General features: G+C 45.7%; 3 protein-coding genes and 1 long non-coding RNA gene across 4 annotated transcripts; 3 read left to right on the forward strand and 1 right to left on the reverse strand.

Annotated features, from left to right (window-relative positions):
- Window positions 1-224: 224 nt before the first annotated feature.
- On the forward strand, window positions 225-1,980 carry LOC146578168 (E3 ubiquitin-protein ligase TRIM21-like). Its single transcript, XM_085268552.1, has one exon. The coding sequence runs from the start codon at window positions 264-266 to the stop codon at window positions 1,944-1,946; it is 1,683 nt and encodes a 560-aa protein (XP_085124678.1). The 5' UTR covers window positions 225-263; the 3' UTR covers window positions 1,947-1,980.
- Window positions 1,981-5,513: 3,533 nt separating this feature from the next.
- Window positions 5,514-6,376, reverse strand: LOC146578169 (uncharacterized). Its single transcript, XR_014891465.1, has 3 exons — window positions 6,318-6,376; window positions 6,082-6,244; window positions 5,514-5,879 (listed from the first exon to the last, which is right to left on the reverse strand). It is a non-coding gene; the product is annotated as an uncharacterized LOC146578169 (long non-coding RNA).
- A 2,459-nt stretch (window positions 6,377-8,835) lies between these two features.
- On the forward strand, window positions 8,836-11,453 carry LOC146578170 (uncharacterized). The gene is made up of 5 exons (XM_085267761.1): window positions 8,836-8,902; window positions 10,433-10,474; window positions 10,554-10,823; window positions 10,904-11,143; window positions 11,233-11,453. The coding sequence occupies exons 1-5, from the start codon at window positions 8,872-8,874 to the stop codon at window positions 11,451-11,453; spliced, it is 804 nt and encodes a 267-aa protein (XP_085123887.1). The 5' UTR covers window positions 8,836-8,871.
- On the forward strand, window positions 11,290-18,173 carry LOC146578171 (uncharacterized). The gene is made up of 4 exons (XM_085267762.1): window positions 11,290-11,418; window positions 12,208-13,627; window positions 17,788-17,845; window positions 18,080-18,173. The coding sequence occupies exons 2-4, from the start codon at window positions 12,223-12,225 to the stop codon at window positions 18,171-18,173; spliced, it is 1,557 nt and encodes a 518-aa protein (XP_085123888.1). The 5' UTR covers window positions 11,290-11,418; window positions 12,208-12,222.
- Window positions 18,174-18,975: the final 802 nt, after the last annotated feature.

Genomic DNA, 18,975 nt, shown 5'->3' on the forward strand with positions numbered 1-18,975 from the left:
CTGATGTAACCTGCAGTCCCAGGAATCTGTGGCTGTTTGCCCTCTCCACCTCCGTCCCTTTGACGATAAGAGGCTGCAGGGGAGGGAGTTCTTCCAAAAGTGCAGTATTCATTCCTTGGTCCGTGTTGAGGATGAGGTGAAGAAGCTTCTGTGATGAGTAGAAACTTAAAGAAGTCCAGACGCTTTTCTCTCCAAGCTCCTCAGACTACTGACGCTTGTTTCTCTCTTTGTAAAAATGAAATTTAAAGTGAATTTTGAATCAAATGTTTCTCTTCTTTCTCCCTCAGAGTGCAGACATGTCTGCTGCCAGCAATCTGCGATCTGAAGATCAGTTTCTGTGCTCCATCTGTCTGGATGTGTTCACTGATCCAGTCACTACATCATGTGGACACAACTTCTGCAAAACCTGCATCAGTCAGCACTGGGACATGAGTCAGAGCTGTCAGTGTCCCATGTGTAAAGAGACTTTCTACACTCGACCTCAGCTGAAGATCAACACTTTGTTCTCTGAGATGGTTGCTCAGTTCAGACGTGAAGCTCAGCAGAAAGCCAGCAGCAGCAGCTCAGAGCAACAAGCTCCCAAACCAGGAGAAGTTCCCTGTGACATCTGCACTGGAACCAGACTGAAGGCCCTGAAGTCCTGCCTGGTGTGTCAGACCTCCTACTGTCAGACTCACCTGGAGCCTCATCTGACAGTGAAACATCTGAAAAGACATCAGCTGGTTGATGCTGTGGAGAACCTGGAAGGCAGGATGTGCACGAAGCACGATAAACTCTTGGAGCTGTTCTGTAAGACCGACCAGACATGTGTCTGCATGCTCTGCTCTGTTTTAGACCACAAGAACCACGAGTTTGTTCCTCTGAGAGAAGAATATGAAGGAAAGAAGGCAGAGCTGGAGAAGACAGAGGCTGAGATTCAGCAGATGATCCAGAAGAGACGACTGAAGATTCAGGAGATCACAGAGTCGGTGAAGATGAGTAAAGATGCTGCAGACAGACAGAAAGCAGAAGGTGTTCAGGTCCTCACGGCTCTGATGGAGTCTGTTGAGAGACGCCTGAAGGAGCTCATGAAGGAGATCGAAGACAAACAGGAAGCTACAGAGAAACAGGCTGAAGGTCTCATCAAAGATCTGGAACAGGAAATCTCTGAGCTGATGGAGAGAAGCTCTGAGGTGGAGCAGCTCTCACGCTCTGAAGACCACCTCCACCTCCTCCAAAGCTTCTCCTCCCTGAAAGCTGCTCCACCCGGCAAGGACTGGACAGAGGTCAGAGTTCATCCACCATCATATGAGGGGACTGTGGGGAGAGCTGTGGCTCAGCTGGAGGAGACAATCAGGAAACTCATGAAGAAGAAGCTGTTTGAGGCTGAGCTGCAGAGGGTGCAGCAGCATGAGGTGGATGTGACTCTGGATCCTGATACAGCTCATCGTAAACTCATCCTGTCTGATGATGGAAAACAAGTGTACTGTGGTGATGTGAGGAAGAAACTTCCAGACAACCCAGAGAGATTTTCTCAGTGTGGTAATGTTTTAGGAGAGCAGAGTTTCTCTTCAGGCAGATTTTACTTTGAGGTTCAGGTTAAAGGAAAGACTGCCTGGGATTTAGGAGTGTCCACAGAGTCGATCAACAGGAAGGGAAAAATCCCACTGAGACCTCAGGATGGTTTCTGGACTGTAGTGCTGAGAAATGGAAATGAGTACAAAGCTGCTGCTGGTCCTCCAGTCCCCCTCTGTCTTCATCCTGGTCCTGAGAAGGTGGGGGTGTTTGTGGATTATGAGGAGGGTCTGGTCTCCTTTTATGATGTAGGTGCTGCAGCTCTGATCTACTCCTTTACTGGCTGCTCCTTCACTCACAGACTCCACCCATTCTTCAGCCCCTGTAACAATGATGGAGGTAAAAACTCTGCACCTCTGATCATCTGTCCTGTCAATCAAACTGATCAATGACTGATTTAATTGGATGAATGATTGATTTTTCTTGAAGGGAACAAATGAACATATTGAGTGTAAATCCTCTACAGTCTCCATGTTTCTATAGAATCTGATCATCAGGACTCTGATTCACACTTTGATTCTCATGGAGTTTGATTTGAACAGAAGAAAAGTTGAATCAGGAAATGTTCCCACTGATGGAGACTCGAGCTGAAGAGCAAATATCAGAGAACAAATGTCCAAAAGCTTCATTTCCAATAAAGTTTGTTCAATGCTTTGAGTGAATCCAGACTCATGTGTGGCTGTTATACGGAGCATCAGAGTCCAGCTGAGTTATGTTGGATACAAACTGCTTATTTTGGCTCTGTGAGGAGTTTTGTTCACTGAAAACTGATGAGACGGATAATATTCAAAGAACTCTGTAGAGATTCATGCATCCATGTTCTCCACCTGCAGGTGTGGAGGAGAAAGGTGGAGCACAGACTGCTGCATCCTTCCAGTCACATCATTTTGATGATTATATTTGCATGTTGTGATGATTTGGGTTAAAGACAAACAGAGTTGAACGGCTGCAGTCACAGCATGAAGACGATGCTGAAGCTGAGCTGTCAGTGAACATGTTTCACTGTGATTTGATTTGAAGAATAGAAAGTGTGTGTGGCTGCTGACAGCTGCAGTCTCTGCTAGTCTGCATAACACACACACAACTTTCCCCCTGAGGCAACGATGCAGCAACAACACAACAGCTGCAGACACACACACACACTGTTAAAGAACACTTTACTGTTTAAGGCAGAATTCCTCAGTAACAATGATTTGAGTCTACTGTGTCTACTGTGGTTTCCAACATACAATCTACTGAAACATGTTTTTCTTTCTGCCGTACAAACTATTTGATCACAACATCTTTGCTTTTTTCCTCCAATCGTTTATTCTGATTATTTTATTTAGTTTAACTAAGAAAAGCTTAAAATTTAACTCTTAACCTGATTTAAACGTTTAATTTCTCATTAACTCAGACTTTTAATTTATTTCCTTGTTTAATGTATTATTTCTTTATCCTTGTTTAAGTTTTGCCGATCCTTTCTGTGTAACCTGTTTAATCTGACCTTTGACCCTTTAATTTTAATTTAACAGTACTCTTGTTTTGACCTTTGACCTCTTTATTCCTTATAACCAAAAAAACCCTTTTATCTGATATTTTCACCTTATTGATTGATTATATATATCTATTATATTTTCTCACCTTACCTTATTTTGACCTTTGACCTATGTCCTTGTTAGCCTTGATAACCTTGATCTTCCTTCATCAAAGGTGAAATTTCTTTCACCTTTGAACTTAAAGCTTAAATCAAACCTTTGTTAAAAAGCTTCTTACCAACTTGTAATTCCAACTCTCTGCATTAAACACGTATCTTATCATATAAACACTGGATCACTGAGAGAACTTTAGGCAGAACCAAATGAAGCAGCTGACCTCGTCAAACTCACAGCGACAGTAACTGACAGTGAATTATTTTAATCTTCTTCATTGTATTTGTTAGAAACATTTATTTTCCTTTAATTGGACTTTGGTTAAGTTCAATCCGATGTATTAACCGACCTTTGAGGTGAAGTGCAGCTGCGAAGAACGCTACGGCAGGCAATGAGGTGCGTTTAATGTCGCTCTGTTAATTTGAGCGTCCATAAATTGAATGTCTTATTTTTTCTTACTTTATTATTGCTAATTTATTGGAGAATTAGGCCATTTAATCAAGATAGATTTTATGTTGTTGGTGGTAAAGATCTGGATGGATGTTTTATTTTATTCTGTGTTTCTATTTTTCAGTTTTACTTTTCAAGACTTGGTGAATTGCCTTTTTCTACTTTTTGTTTAGTTTTGTTAAAATTAGCAGCAGTGAGAAGTGTTGTTGTCGGTCTTGAATATATTTGATGTAGCCCATACTGTTAAGGTAAGTGTCATGTTTTTAGTTGTTAGTCTGATGAAGAATCTTTTATTTTTCTCCAAAAGTTGATTGTGTTTATCTGGACATAGTGTTTTTCAGGTCCAGCTGAATGCAGGTTTCCCCAGTCTTATACGTGTCAGGAGCATCAGCACAGCTGAAATGCATTTTTCCTAAGCACCGCGTCTCTGTGGCTTTTAAACTCCAAAACACGCTAAAACAAAAATGGGTCCACCCCAAGGATGGGGTCCCCCGGTGTAGTTTCCACTGTGACAGACTGTGGGCTTCCTCAGAGTGAGGCTGAGAGCGGCAGGCCCAGCTGGAGTCTGACCCGTGTCACACAGTGGAGGTCAAACCTTCTGTGCCACAAACACCAGATTAACCAGTTTCACTCATCATCCTTCTACTGTCAGATTTTACTGGTGCAGGTTTGATGAATCACCATCTGAGAACATCTCTGATGTGGGCGCCACCCACAGGGATCACTTCCTGTAGAAGGGTCACATGACCTGTTATAGGCCCCTTTGTGATGATGACAGCGACGCCCCTTTCGTGTGAGGTTAAACCCAGAGAGCTTCGTGTGACCTCTGACCCTGATCACCAGCGTTAGGGTCAGTGAAGGTGAGATACCATGTGACAGGAGGAACAATAAAGTTTTATTTGTACGAACACGTAGAACAGATGAAGTCAGAACGAAGCAGGTGGAGCTCAGTCACGGTGGAGATGCAGACAGGTGAGCTGAAGGGGAGGAGCCAGTCTGGTCAGGAACTCTGTCTCCTCGAGTGAACCTCCTCACCTCTGAAACACACACACACGACTCTGAAGGTTGCAGTCAGGGTTGGTCAGGGTGGTGAGGGTGGGGTTATCTTCTGGTCTCTGGTTGGTGTGTTTCCTGCAGGTGAGGCTGAGCGGCCGAATCATGACATCACTGCTGCACAGACACAACAGGAAGTGGAGGAGGAAGTCGTCAGCGTCCCCGTCACACACCTGAGACAGACACAGAGGTTATGTCTCTGCAGAGTCACGGCTCGGCCCTGTGGAAACGTCCTGCAGGATGCCTGTTTCTCTCTGTGGTGGCCCCCCCACAGCGTCCCCACCGTGCTTCACGGTGTGGACGCTGTTCTTTGGGTTGTAGCTGCATCTTCTTCTCGTTTCACATCCTCTGACCACAGGACGTTTCAGTCTGCAGGTCTTCGTCCTCAGCAGTGTGGCTGAAGGTGTCTGCAGACGTGGAGCTCTGTGAGCTCACAGTGCGTCCCTGTGCAGCCTGTAGAGTCTTTGAAGTCTTTGCTCTGACAGGCTTGTTCTGTGCTGGGCGGCTCTTTGACTTTCTTCAGGTTTCCCTTCCTGACACTCTGATAACCTCAGATATCCACAACGTGAATCCTCACAAACATCTGTTTCTCTCTTTTCACTCAAACCTTCTGACGTTTTCACACCGACTGTAAATATGAAGAAAACCCTCAGTTTGACGCCACGCCCCCAAACCAGTTCAGCAGTAAAGTGTGAGCAGACGGAGCTGTTACCAGGATGTAAACAGGATGTGCCCTTTCACAGTTAAAGCCTCAGGAATAAAAACATGACCCGATCTTAAATTTTTAAAGATAAAATAAAGTTTAAAGACGACGATGAGCACGTGACTCACCTGTGACAGGTAAACATACACACCTGACAGGTGCTACTGACCTGGCTCTGCCCACGAGGGAAGACTCTGATGTGACCTCTGACCCTGAGTGCTCTCTGAAGCCCCTCCCACTGAGCATCAGCCAATCCCAGCAGAGCAGGAACCAGAGCAGCTGAGAAGCAGACGTGAGCCTCACCTGTCCCGTCATCGATCACCAGCCTGATCGAAGAGCAGAGCCACATGGTTTGATCATGTGACTGTCACCTGACTCATCCAGGTGATTAACACGTATCAGCAGGTGAGCTCAACAGGAAGCTGCTCTTACTTTGCTTTGGACTGAAACACTGACGAGGTCGAGTGACACTGAGAGCTGCTGCAGCCCTGAGAGAGAGAGAGCAACAGGTAAACACACACACCTGAAATCGTGAGCAGTTTCCTCCAAAACGACACTTTACTTACTGCACCAACACTAACACGCCACCAACACGCTAACAACACATGAAGCACTCTGAGTACTTTCACTGCACCCGAGAAACTGACACTAAACACATCCTGTACACACTGTGTGTATTTTATGCAGTACCTGTGTGTACACGCTGCCACACAGCGAGCAGCTCCACTGCAGTTGCAGGAACAGGAAACACACCACGTGACCTTTGACCTGTCCCACAGCGCACCTCTGCTTGCTGCTCAGAGCCCACTCACCCAGGTGCATGATGGGAGCAGGAGGAGGAGGCTGGGCCGAGCTGATAGAAATCAAACAAACAAATAAACAACAGCACGACAAACACGTGAACCAGACTTTACCTGTAAACTTACCTGGTGTCTCCCAGGGAGACCACAGTTATGGAGCTGACAGGTAAGTACGTGCAGTACACACTTCCTGTCCTGAAACACACACACAGGTAAACCGCACAGGTACGTAACCATCGGCGTGACTTTGTATTGAACATTGGGGGGTCAAGATCTCTGTCTAAATAAATAAATCTGGGTACATTTCCAGATGATTAAACAACTATTTTGCTGGTAACACCTGAAACGAGTAAAGAAAACCAACAGCCTATTAATGCAAGATGATCCATAACTTTATTGGGGCTGACATTGTTGGAAATGAGTCCAAATAAAGAGTCCAAACTTTTATAAGCCTGTCTATGTGTGTCTCACCTGGACAGCCTCCTCTGGACACCAGACAACAGCAGAGTGTTACCCGGCAACAGGCCAGGTGGGTAGGGGGTGTGGCTTAAGTCCAGGTACACCTGCAGACTCCTCCCAGCTTGGTCACAAAGAGTGAGACGCACACCTGCACACACACATTCAGCTAACAGTCAGACCAGGGGTCCGTTCTTTGTACCTCGCTACGTAAATTAGCTGGATTAGATTGTTGACGATTTCACGTGATCCTGGATCGTTCGGTTCTCCGAAGCTCATCCGGGACTTGCTGTCATAGCAACAGATCCGTAAGCGTAAACCTGCTCGGGAGCAGGCTTACTTTATGTAAACAGGATTAGATCACAGCCACTCAGGTATGTCCGCTTCATGTATACGAAAGCAACGGTGAAATATACTCACTCAAATGAGCAATCCTATTTATCCATATTGTATATTCTGTATCTATATATGTGTATATGTGGTGTATTTATGCTTATATCCTTACTCTTATTCCCCTTAATGTATCTGTAACATGCAACTTCTTTCGGTGCTTTGCTACTGGAAACTGAATTTCCTGGAGGAACCCACCCGAGGGATTAATAAAGTTTCATCTAATCTAATCTAATCTAATCTAATCTAATCTACTTGGGTTTTCTTCCTGCAGCCCTCATGTTTACTCAAGGTTTAGTTCTGTCTTCATGCTGATTTTCTTGTTCAGTCGTGTCTCATGTTGCAGTTTGTCAATCCTGTCCCTGTGCTCTGTGTTCCCTCTGTTCAGTATCAAGTCTGTGCCTCATGTGTTTCCTGTTTTATTTTGATAGTCCCTGTCCTGTGTGCAGTGTGCTTGGTTTTGCTTCCCTTCTGTCATTAGGCCTGATTTGTCCCAGATGTGTTACCACCTATTCCCCATCTTCTCGTAGTCCTGCTTGTGTATTTAAGCCCTGTGTTTCTCTGTTAGTTGTTGTGTTGTACCCTCACTGTTGATAGGTTTGTAGCTTGAATCTATCCGCTGGAACGTTGAAGACAATATAATTACACTGCAAAGCAAGACACAAGTAGGCAAGCTTCTTCATGTTTCTCGTGCACGGGAGGCACCGTTCCTTCGCTTGACCCCAGTTGCTCTCGTCTGTTCTCCCGTACCACTGTCCTTTTATTGAGGTTACATGAATATGCATAAGTTCATTAACATATGACGTCTACATACACACAAAGAGTACCTTGCCTGTGTGTGTGTGTGTGTGTGTGTGGACTGCTGATCAAAGGTTCAAACATCCTTGGTCAGGAAGAGGGTAGCCTCCCCCTCACCCTAGATGGTTCATCCTAGATAACACGGTGAGGAAGTCCTGCAGTTCATCTAAACAAAGAGCACTTAGACTAGAACAGACGCAACTACGTTAATCCTACCATAAAACAATAAGACACGGTATGACCTCTCATGCTCCCAAAGTGCTGTCTAATACTCACAAAGTTTGCAGACTATCAAGGATCAAAACCTCTACCAATCTACAACTAATTACAAAACTCTAAGCATATATAAGTAAATATTTCTAAGCATAAATGACAACCAACAATAGAAATCTAACAACTGTACTGTGTTTTGTTTTCTATGTGCTTCTGGTAATGTTCTGGTTTGCTCTTTCCTGGTTTGATTTTCTAGTTTCCCGGGTTTCTAGTTTGGGCTTAAGTTTTGAGTTTCTAGTTTTGTTTTCTTCTATTTCTATTTGAATGTTCTCCAGCAATAAAGCTGCCACTTTAGTTAATCATTCTGTCTCTGGGTCCTGCGTTTGGGTCCTACATCCTGCCTGCCACCTCAACACCTTTAATTTTACAGCTTCTTAGTTATTATAAAGTGCTGCAACTCATAATGTTTTCTAAGATAGTAAAACCAGATTTAAACCGACTACTTCTACAAAGATGGAGCTAAAGTGATGATATACATTTATAGTTTGGACTTGGACACATACAGTCTGTTTTTCCTTATAACTACATGTGAGTTCAATTAACATTTTGTAGGAAAAGGGAATTTGTTTTTTAAAAGGATTATAGATTCGGACCTGAATTACCCAACGGAACATCTCATTCACTGACGTTTGCTGGAGAAGCTGCTCTGCCTCTTTGTGATGGAGCAGCAGCGTGACGTACTGAAGACTGTTAACGGGGAAGTGCTGAAGCTGAAGGCGTCTCTCTGCTGCTCAGACTGACGTTCAGTCGTCATCCAGACAACATGAAGACTGCACCGGTCTCTCTGCTCCTCGGTGAGTCAAACACTAAAATCATCGATTTATTTATCACAGCTCCAACAAACAATATGGCAGGAAAACAACCTTTCAGCAGTTACAAGCTTGCAGCTACTGACTTTAAAGTTCATGTAAAAATTCTGAAAAGTTTCGTCAAGGCGAGAGGAACAGTTCATTCTCCTTCTTATGTCTTTCTGGTTTCATTTGATTGGTGGCTGTGAAGTTGGGCAGGAACCAAGAAGTGATGTTAATGTTGAATAATGGAGCTCACACTTTTAACTGAAATGTATGAAGAGTGATAGAAAATGGTTTCAAATATGCATGATGAAAGTTTTTCGGTTTAAATCGATCTCATCATCACTGCAAACCTCTCAGAGGTTCAGACTCAGCAGTTTAACCTGGAGTCCTGCAGGAAAGTCACCATATAGTCTGGACTAAGTCAGCGATTAAACTTTCTGCCCAGCTAAGTGTCAGCAACATGAAGACCAAAAGAACAAAAGAGACTTGACCTCTTTTCATCAAACATCTCTTCAGTCAGGAAACCACAGCCTCTGACTGCATGAAGCACAGGGTCCTCTGACTGCGTCCCCTCTTTTATCTAGTCTTCACTTCCTCTATTCACAGCCAATTTTCCATTAAGAGGACTGAGTGTATTCAAACAACCACAGACGGTTTTGACTGTTAAAGTTCCCATTCCCATTGACATGATGACCTTTAAACAGCAGCAGTGTGGGAGTGAAACAGGCCGCAAATCTGAAAATAAAAACTGTGCTTTTGAAGGGTGGCTTCTTAGTCCCACACTTTCTTCTCTGCACATGAATGAAAGCTCATCCATGCACAGTTCCTTCTCCATTGTTTACAATGCTGTGCACTGTGATGTTTACCGTTGATTGCCATCTGATCAAAAAATGTATAGAAAACAGGAAAAGACAGGCTAACCTGCGTTGCTGTCTCGGTGGTATTTTATAACTTCCTGTTCCTGTTACAGTGCACGGTGGTGTTTGTGTAGTTTAATCTGCGTGGCTCACAGATCTGGCAAAAATACAGACCTTCCATAATTAAGTAGAAGTACAAATACTACTGTTCAAAAATACTCCAGTAAAAGATGAAGTACTGATTCAACTTATTAACTCAAGTTAAAGTAAAAAAAAGTACAGACTAGGAAGTACTCAAAGTAAGAACGTACAAAGTAGTAGCAGTAAAACCCTGGCTGATTGTGACCCACACCCATTACCACACCTTGGCTCATGTGATTAGGTAGAGGATCATCAGGGGGTCCATTGTCCCTCTCAGTGGGAAACTCCCACAGAGCTTAAATGTGGGTCTCTTCACCGTTTGATCCTAGAACTGAAGAAGCTTCTCAGATGAGAGGTGAAACGTCTTCAAGCAACTCAAAGAAGTCCAGACGCTTTTCTTTCCAAGCTCCTTAGATTGTGGCAGATACTTCAGGAGATTAAAAAGTTTCCTGAGAGAAAAAAAAACAACAACAAAAAAAAAAACTGTGCAGCCTCAGTCTTTCTTTAAATGACCTCTGACCTCCTGTTGCAGGTGTGTGTGTGCTGCTGCTGTCTGCACTGACTGCTTGTGCAGGTGAGTAGATGAAGTGCACCATGGTCCAGGACAAACACTGAGTGTAAACACTGATAGAAACTGTCCGTCTGTCCTCCAGTCTCTCTGAGCGTCAGTCCAAACCTTCAGCAGTTCTTCACAGCAGCCTCAGTGTCTCTGACATGTGACGGTCAGCTGGGCTCTGATGGATGGACAGTGAAGAGGGACACAGGAAGTGCGACTGAGTCATGTGGAGCAGGTGGGCGGGGCTTCGGGAGGTTAACTGGTTCATCCTGTTTGCTTGATAAGCAAAGCGAGCCAATCAGTGGAGTTTACTGGTGTGAAGGTGAAGCTGGAGAGAAGAGTGAAGAAGTCAACATCACTGTATCAGGTAATGAAGTCGTTCATTTCATCAGACTAACAGCAGACTGTTATACCACCTCTACATCACTCTGTGGGTCTTTTCCTCAGATAAAGAAGTGATCTTGGAGATCCCTGCACTTCCTGTGAGGACAGGAAGTGATGTCACGCTACGCTGTAAAAAGAAAATTGGTGGCACAGCTGCAGCTTATTTCTACTTTAATGGACGTCCTGTTGGACCTAAATCAGAGAAAAACATCACCATTAACGTGCAGCAGTCTGATGAAGGTCTGTATTGGTGTGCTACTGATGAGTTTGGATCATCTCCTCAGAGCTTTCTGAGGGTCAGAGGTCAGATCACTGACATCACTTCCTGTTTAAAGCAAACCTGCTGAGCTTATAATAAATTCAATGACCCAGTTTTATCATCTCTCCTGCAGATGTCTATGACACCACCACCATTTCACCAAGTGCCACCAAACCACCACCAACAACAACTATCAATCTCAATTCCCCTCCTTCTACATCGTCCTCCTCCATCATCTCACCTGTAGCTGCTCTGGGTTCTCTGGGTCTTCTAGATCTTATTCTGGTTGCAGCTTTGCTGTTTTGGAACAAAAAAATAGGTATAAAGTGTGTCAAACCCCCCAGAGCTCATTAGATTAAACATTTTACATGGAAAAATAAATTTTCCTTAATAATTATGTAATTATATACTATAATTCAATTATAAACTGTCCCCATTCACATTGTTTAGCAGAGAACTTATCTTACATGAAAAATATAGATATATATTACACACAGAGAAAGACGTCCAGGTTAGGGATAGTCTCAAACTCACAGATACAGGTTCAGGTCCGCCGTCATAAATAGTGCTCCAAATCAGCTGGGATCGGCTGCAGGTGTGACGGTGAGCACAGGTGCGTGGGCCAGGGGCGGGGCCCGTAATGAGCACCGCCCCAGCAGAGGAGAGAGAGCGCAAAGGAAACAAAACACACAAAACATGTTGCCAAACACAGAGTGAGCCAGCGAGGCACGAGGACCACGACACAAAGCACGTGCAAACTCCAAAACACATTTCTAGCTTTAACTGAACTTCCAAACAGAGCTACTAGATCACTTAAATTACACAATTGAAAGCATGAAAGCATGTGTGTATTGTTTGTGTATTTATAGTCAAATAATTGAAAAAATATGTTCATTTACCTGTTACTACCACACACCAAAGAGTCAAAGAGTCGGCTCTGAGCGTTTCCTTCGCGACCGACACATCACTAGCAAAATCAAAGATGGCGCTGGAGTGACGGCAGCCTTTCCAAGTAGCTCTGCAACACCGCACCTTTTTTGTTAACTTTAACTTTTTTAGACTAGGCTTTTCAAACTTTTTTTCACCTTCCTCTACTTATACCTCTTAGATATAGCGATACAAGATGGATAATGCACTTTTCAAAACTTCTGGAACCAGTTCCTTCATCTATTCGAGAGCGGAGCTGCTGGCACTAAAAACAAAGGGACAGACCGGCATGCGACACAACATCCCGGCCGAGCTAAAGAGGAGCTACAGAGGCTGCAAAGCTGGAGCGAGGAGAGCGGATCACCGGAGGCGATTCAAACCATCAATCCCGACAGTGATCATGGGCAACGTGAACTCGTTACAGAATAAGATTGACGAACTGTGCGCTCTGAACAACCACAGACTATACCGTGAGTGCAGCTTGTTTATCTTCACGGAGACGTGGCTAACCGAGTTAACGCCGCAGGCTAACGTAGACCTATGCGGTTTCACATCCGTGAGAGCCGATAGGGACACGCAGCCCAGCGGAAAAAGCAGAGGTGGGGGACTCATTGTCTACGTTAACAACAGATACTGTAACCCTGGACACGTCTCCGTTAAAGTTTCAGTATGCCGTCCGGACCTGGAGCTGCTAGCTGTTAGCTTGCGGCCATATTATCTACCTCGGGAGTTCAGTCATGTGATCTGTGTGTGTGTTTACATCCCTCCGAGGGCCGACGCAACAGCTGCCTGTGAGAAAATACACACAGTTACAGCAAGACTTCAGACACAAAACCCCGAGGCTTTCATTATTATATCTGGAGACTTTAACCATGCCACACTGGACTCTACTCTGGCTGCTTTTCACCAGTTTGTGAATTGTCCCACAAGGAGCAACAGGACAATTGACCTACTGTATGCTAATGTGAGAGATGCATACAGAGCCACCCCCCTCCCCCCACTAGGGAAGTCAGACCACAACCTGGTTTACCTACAGCCACAATACACACCCCTCGTCCAAAGGCAGCCTGTCACAACGCGCTCCATCCGGAGATGGACCCCAGAAAAGGAGGATGCTCTGAGGGACTGTTATGACACCACAGACTGGGATGTGCTCCTGAGCCCACATGGTGAGGACATAGAGGGGGCGACACACTGTCTTACAGACTACCTCAACTTTTGTGTGGACACAGTCGCCCCTGCTAAGACGGTACGGTGTTATCCTAATAACAAACCGTGGGTAACACAGGAAGTCAAAGCTGTCCTCAACATGAAGAAGAAGGCTTTCAGGAGCAAAGTGAAGGAGGAGATGAAAGCAGCACAGCAGGAGGTGAAACGCTGCCTGAGGGAAGCAAAGGACACCTACAGGAGGAAGGTGGAGCAGAAGTTGGAGAGGAACAATATGAGGGAGGTCTGGAATGGTGTGAAAACCATCACAGGCCACAACACCAAGAAAAGCACAGTGGGGGGGACTGTGGAGAAGGCAAACGAACTCAACAACTTCTTCAACAGGTTTGACCAGCCCACAACCCCCCCACCCTCACCCTCACCTTCACTACAGAGTCCAATCCCCACTCTCCTACCTCCCTCGCTTCCCCCCCTTCCTGACACTATGACACCCCCCTCCTCCAATCCCTCTCTCAGCAGCAAGACATCTCCCCCCCTTCCCTCCTCCCAAACATCTCCCAGTGTCACAGTGGATCAGGTCAGGAGACAACTGAGGAAGCTTCGCCCCAGAAAGGCAGCAGGCCCAGACAAGGTGTGTCCCAGGATGCTAAAGGCGTGTGCTGCTGAACTTGGGGAGCCGCTACAACAAGTCTTCAATCTCAGTCTGCGACTGGGGAGAGTGCCCACCCTATGGAAGACATCCTGCATCGTCCCGGTCCCCAAAAGGAACCGGCCCAATGAGCTGAATGACTTCCGACCGGTGGCACTGACGTCACATCTTATGAAGACTCTAGAGCGGCTCTTCCTCAACCTCCTCCGACCACAGGTACAACATGCCCAGGACCCACTACAGTTTGCATACAAGGCGGGTGTCGGAGTGGAGGATGCCATCCTGTACCTCCTACACAGAGCCCACTCACACCTGGATGGGGGAAAAGGCACGGTCAGGATCCTGTTTCTTGACTTTTCCAGTGCCTTTAATACCATCCGGCCCTGTATGCTTCAGGAAAAACTGAACAGGATGGAGGTGGACCCCTGCCTGGTGGCTTGGATCTCCGACTACCTCACCGACAGACCACAGTACGTCAGGCTGAAGGACATCACGTCTGACACAGTGGTCAGCAGCACAGGAGCACCACAGGGAACTGTGCTGTCCCCTCTTCTCTTCACCCTGTACACCTCTGACTTCTGCTACAACTCTGAATTATGCCACATTCAGAAGTTTGCAGATGACACGGCCATCATGGGGTGTATCTGGGATGATCAGGAAGAGGAGTACAGAAGTCTGGTGAGGAACTTTGTCGCATGGAGTCACACAAACCACCTGCAACTCAACACCTCAAAGACTAAGGAACTGGTTGTGGACTTCGGGAGGTCTAGAGCAGGTCCACTGCCGGTTCAGATAGAGGGGGAGGAGGTGGAGGTGGTCAACAAGTACAAGTACCTCGGGCTGTGGGTGGACAATAAACTGGACTGGTCATGCAACACAGAGCACCTGTATAAAAAAGCCCAAAGCCGACTGTACTTCCTCAGGTGGCTGAGGTCTTTTAACATCTGCAGGAAGCTCCTGAGGATGTTTTACCAGTCGGTGGTTGCTGGAGTACTTTTCTATGCTGTGGTGTGCTGGGGGAGCAGCACAGCAAAGAAGGACTCATCCAGGCTGGAGAAACTGATCAGGAGGGCTGGCTCTGTGGTCGGCATGAAGCTGGACACTCTGGTGACAGTGGCAGAGAAAAGGACATTAAAGAAACTGATGGACATTATGGACAATGCTGGGCATCCTCTGCACACGGCCATAAACAATCAGAAGAGTCTGTTCAGTGACAGGTTGCTTCTCCCCAAGACAAGAACCAACAGACTTAAAAACTCCTTTGTCCCACACGCCATCAGACTGTTTAACTCCTCTCTGGAGGGGAGAGGGAGGGGAAACAGGAGGACAAAGGAGGGGGGAACAACTAAGCTGTAGTGCCTCTTCACCTCACTGTGCAATACCTTTGTGCAATACTTTTGTAAATAGTCAACAGTGCAATAGACCTCAATACTTGAAATGTGCAATTCACTTGTATTTTTATTTTTTATTCCTATTTATTCTACTTATCCCCTTTGTATATTTTATTTATATTGTCTCTGTATTTATATATGTGTGTGTGTGTGTGTGTGAATATTAAAAAAAAAAAAAAACACCCAGCACGCCCCTGCGGGCGGTTTATCCTTCAAGCTCGGGTCCTCTACCAGAGGCCTGGGAGCTTGAGGGTCCTGCGCAGTATCTTAGCTGTTCCCAGGACTGCGCTCTTCTGGACAGAGATCTCCGATGTTGTTCCCGGGATCTGCTGGAGCCACTCGCCTAGCTTGGGAGTCACCGCACCTAGTGCTCCGATTACCACGGGGACCACCGTTACCTTCACCCTCCACATCCTCTCGAGCTCTTCTCTGAGCCCTTGGTATTTCTCCAGCTTCTCGTGTTCCTTCTTCCTGATATTGCTGTCATTCGGAACCGCTACATCGATCACTATGGCCGTCTTCTTCTGTTTGTCTACCACCACTATGTCCGGTTGGTTAGCCACCACCATTTTGTCCGTCTGTATCTGGAAGTCCCACAGGATCTTAGCTCGGTCATTCTCCACCACCCTTGGGGGCACCTCCCATTTTGACCTCGGGACTTCCAGGTTATACTCGGCACAGATGTTCCTGTACACTATGCCGGCCACTTGGTTATGGCGTTCCATGTATGCCTTGCCTGCTAGCATCTTGCACCCTGCTGTTATGTGCTGGATTGTCTCTGGGGCATCTTTACACAGCCTGCACCTGGGGTCTTGCCTGGTGTGATAGACCCCAGCCTCTATGGATCTTGTGCTCAGAGCTTGTTCTTGTGCTGCCATGATTAGTGCCTCTGTGCTGTCTTTCAGTCCAGCTTTGTCCAGCCACTGGTAGGATTTCTGGATATCAGCCACCTCCTCTATCTGCCGGTGGTACATACCGTGCAGGGGCCTGTCCTTCCATGATGGTTCCTCGTCTCCCTCCTCTTTCTTGGGTTTCTGCTGCCTGAGGTATTCACTGAGCACTCGGTCAGTTGGGGCCATCTTCCTAATGTATTCTTGGATGTTCGTTGTCTCATCCTGGACTGTGGTGCTGACACTCACCAGTCCCCGGCCCCCTTCCTTCCGCTTAGCGTACAGCCTCAGGGTGCTGGATTTGGGGTGAAACCCTCCATGCATGGTAAGGAGCTTTCTTGTCTTTATGTCAGTGGCTTCTATCTCCTCCTTTGGCCAGCCTATTACCCCAGCAGGGTACCTGATCACGGGCAGGGCGTACGTGTTGATGGCCCGGATCTTGTTCTTACCATTCAGCTGACTCCTCAGGACTTGCCTGACCCTCTGCAGGTACTTGGTGGTTGCAGCTTTTCTAGCGGCCTCTTCATGGTTCCCATTCGCCTGCGGGATCCCCAGGTACTTGTAACTGTCCTCTATGTCTGCAATGTTGCCTTCTGGTAGTTCAATCCCCTCAGTTCTGACTACCTTCCCTCTCTTTGTTACCATCCGACTACACTTCTCCAGTCCGAACGACATTCCAATGTCATTGCTGTATAGCCTGGTAGTGTGGATCAGTGAATCGATGTCTCGTTCACTCTTGGCATACAGCTTGATGTCATCCATGTACAGGACGTGGCTGACAACTGCTCCGTTCTGTAGTCGGTATCCGTAGCCAGTCTTGTTAATGATCTCACTGAGGGGGTTCAGGCCTATGCAGAACAGCAGTGGGGACAGAGCATCTCCTTGGTAGATCCCGCACTTGATGGTGACTTGTGCTATGGGCTTGGAGTTGGCCTCTAGTGTTGTACGCCACATCCCCATTGAGTTCCTGATGAAGGCTCTTAGGGTCCCATTGATCTTGTACAATTCTAGGCATTCCAGTATCCAGCTGTGGGGCATTGAGTCATAGGCCTTCTTGTAATCAATCCAGGCAGTGCACAGGTTGGTCAGTCTGGTCTTGCCGTCTCGGCTGATTGTTCTGTCTACCAGTAGCTGGTGTTTTGCGCCTCTGGTATTCTTGCCAATTCCTTTCTGTGTCCCGCTCATGTATTGACCCATGTGCCTGTTCATCTTAGCCGATATGATGCCTGACAGGAGCTTCCATATATATATATATATATATATATATATATATATATATATATATATATACATATATATATATATATATATATATATATATATATATATACATATAATATTCTGTAACTCTGTAACTTCTGTCGGTGCTGTGCTTTTTTGGAAATCGAATTTCCCAGAGTAACCCACCCGAAGCCTGGGGATGCTAGTGTTAATAAAGTTCTATCTAATCTAATCTAATCTAACTAGCTGGGATAACCACATTTACTCAGGGCCTTCTTGATGTGATGTTCCTCCTGGCTGCTGTGTCTGTGGGGATGGTGTTCGCTCTGTGTTGTAGCGTCCTGATGACACCCAGTTTGTGCTCCATGCTGGCAGACGTCTTCGGTTTAGAATCTTTTATTACTTGTCTCGTGTTTAAATCCTCATCTTTCTCATTCCTGCAGAAAGGACGCTGTCATCAAGTCTGAGTCAAGTCACCTATCAGGATATGAACTTCAGACAGTCAGCCAATAAAATTACAGATACACACTCACATGTTGTTTTCTCCAGTCCGAGGACACTGCAGGTACACATTCAGCTGTTATCCAACAAGTTATTGCTTCACAAAATATGATTATGACCCTTTGTCCACTGTGGGTCCTTGTGATAATTTCTTTGCTCCTCTATTCTTCTTGTCTTTCCATCTCCTGGATTCTCTTTTAACCATCTACTCGTTCTCGTTCTCTTGTGCATCAGGGCTGAGTTATTGATGGAGTTTCCCAGATCAAATTTAAAGGAGGATGGGAAGAAGAGGATTTTCTCTCTGCCAGTCCCGTCAGCTCCCTGCTAAGATTTAGAGCTTGTCCTGTTTTTCAGTATGAAGGCCCTGCTCATCTGTTTTTCTTGCCATTGCTTAAAAAGTGTACATTCTGCATCCAAATGTCCAGCTGCCTTCAACTTTGATGTTTGTCTTGGCCAAAAATAAGTCTTCAGTTTATTACTTTGTTTAAATAAAAATCTCTTGCTGATAAACTGAACCCTGGCTGTGGCGTCAGAGTAGCGCTATATAAGTGCTACATAAGAACCAGTCCTTCTACCATTTACTAAAAGCAGGCTTTTGCCAGGGCTGCAAAGGGATTTGTAAAGAATGAATTTTTAGTGTACTATGCTTCAGGCAGTTGTTGCATGGAAGTGGCTGTTACTGAAAGTCCAGCACAGACCTGTAGTGACAGCCAGTGACTGGCATTTTGAAATGATAATAATAGCATAATGATTAAAAATTCCAGGTTCCTAATGAAGGTCTTGCAGATAGTGCGCCCCAGGGCAGCTGTGGCTACAATGTAGCTTGCCATCGCCAGTGTGTGAATGTGTGTGTGAATGGGTGAATGACTGAATGTAGTGTGAAGCGCTTTGGGGTCCTTAGGGACTAGAAAAGCGCTATACAAATGCAGGCCATTTACCATTTACCATAAACAGTAACACATTCTATAATTTATTATTAATAAATAATAAACAGGTGGAGCCGGTAGCTCAGCATGTTTGATTTGGCAGTTTTGCACTAGATGAGCTTCCTGAGGCAACTCAAACGGGATCTGTGTTTCCAGGTGGAACTGAACAACAACCTCTCCATTGGAGCCAATAATAAAAACATG

Source organism: Mchenga conophoros, linkage group LG3 (genome assembly GCF_057382185.1).
Source record: "Mchenga conophoros isolate Kocher_MC1m ecotype Shallow Benthic linkage group LG3, M_conophoros_male_GT1.1, whole genome shotgun sequence".
In the NCBI taxonomy this organism is placed as follows: domain Eukaryota; kingdom Metazoa; phylum Chordata; class Actinopteri; order Cichliformes; family Cichlidae; genus Mchenga; species Mchenga conophoros.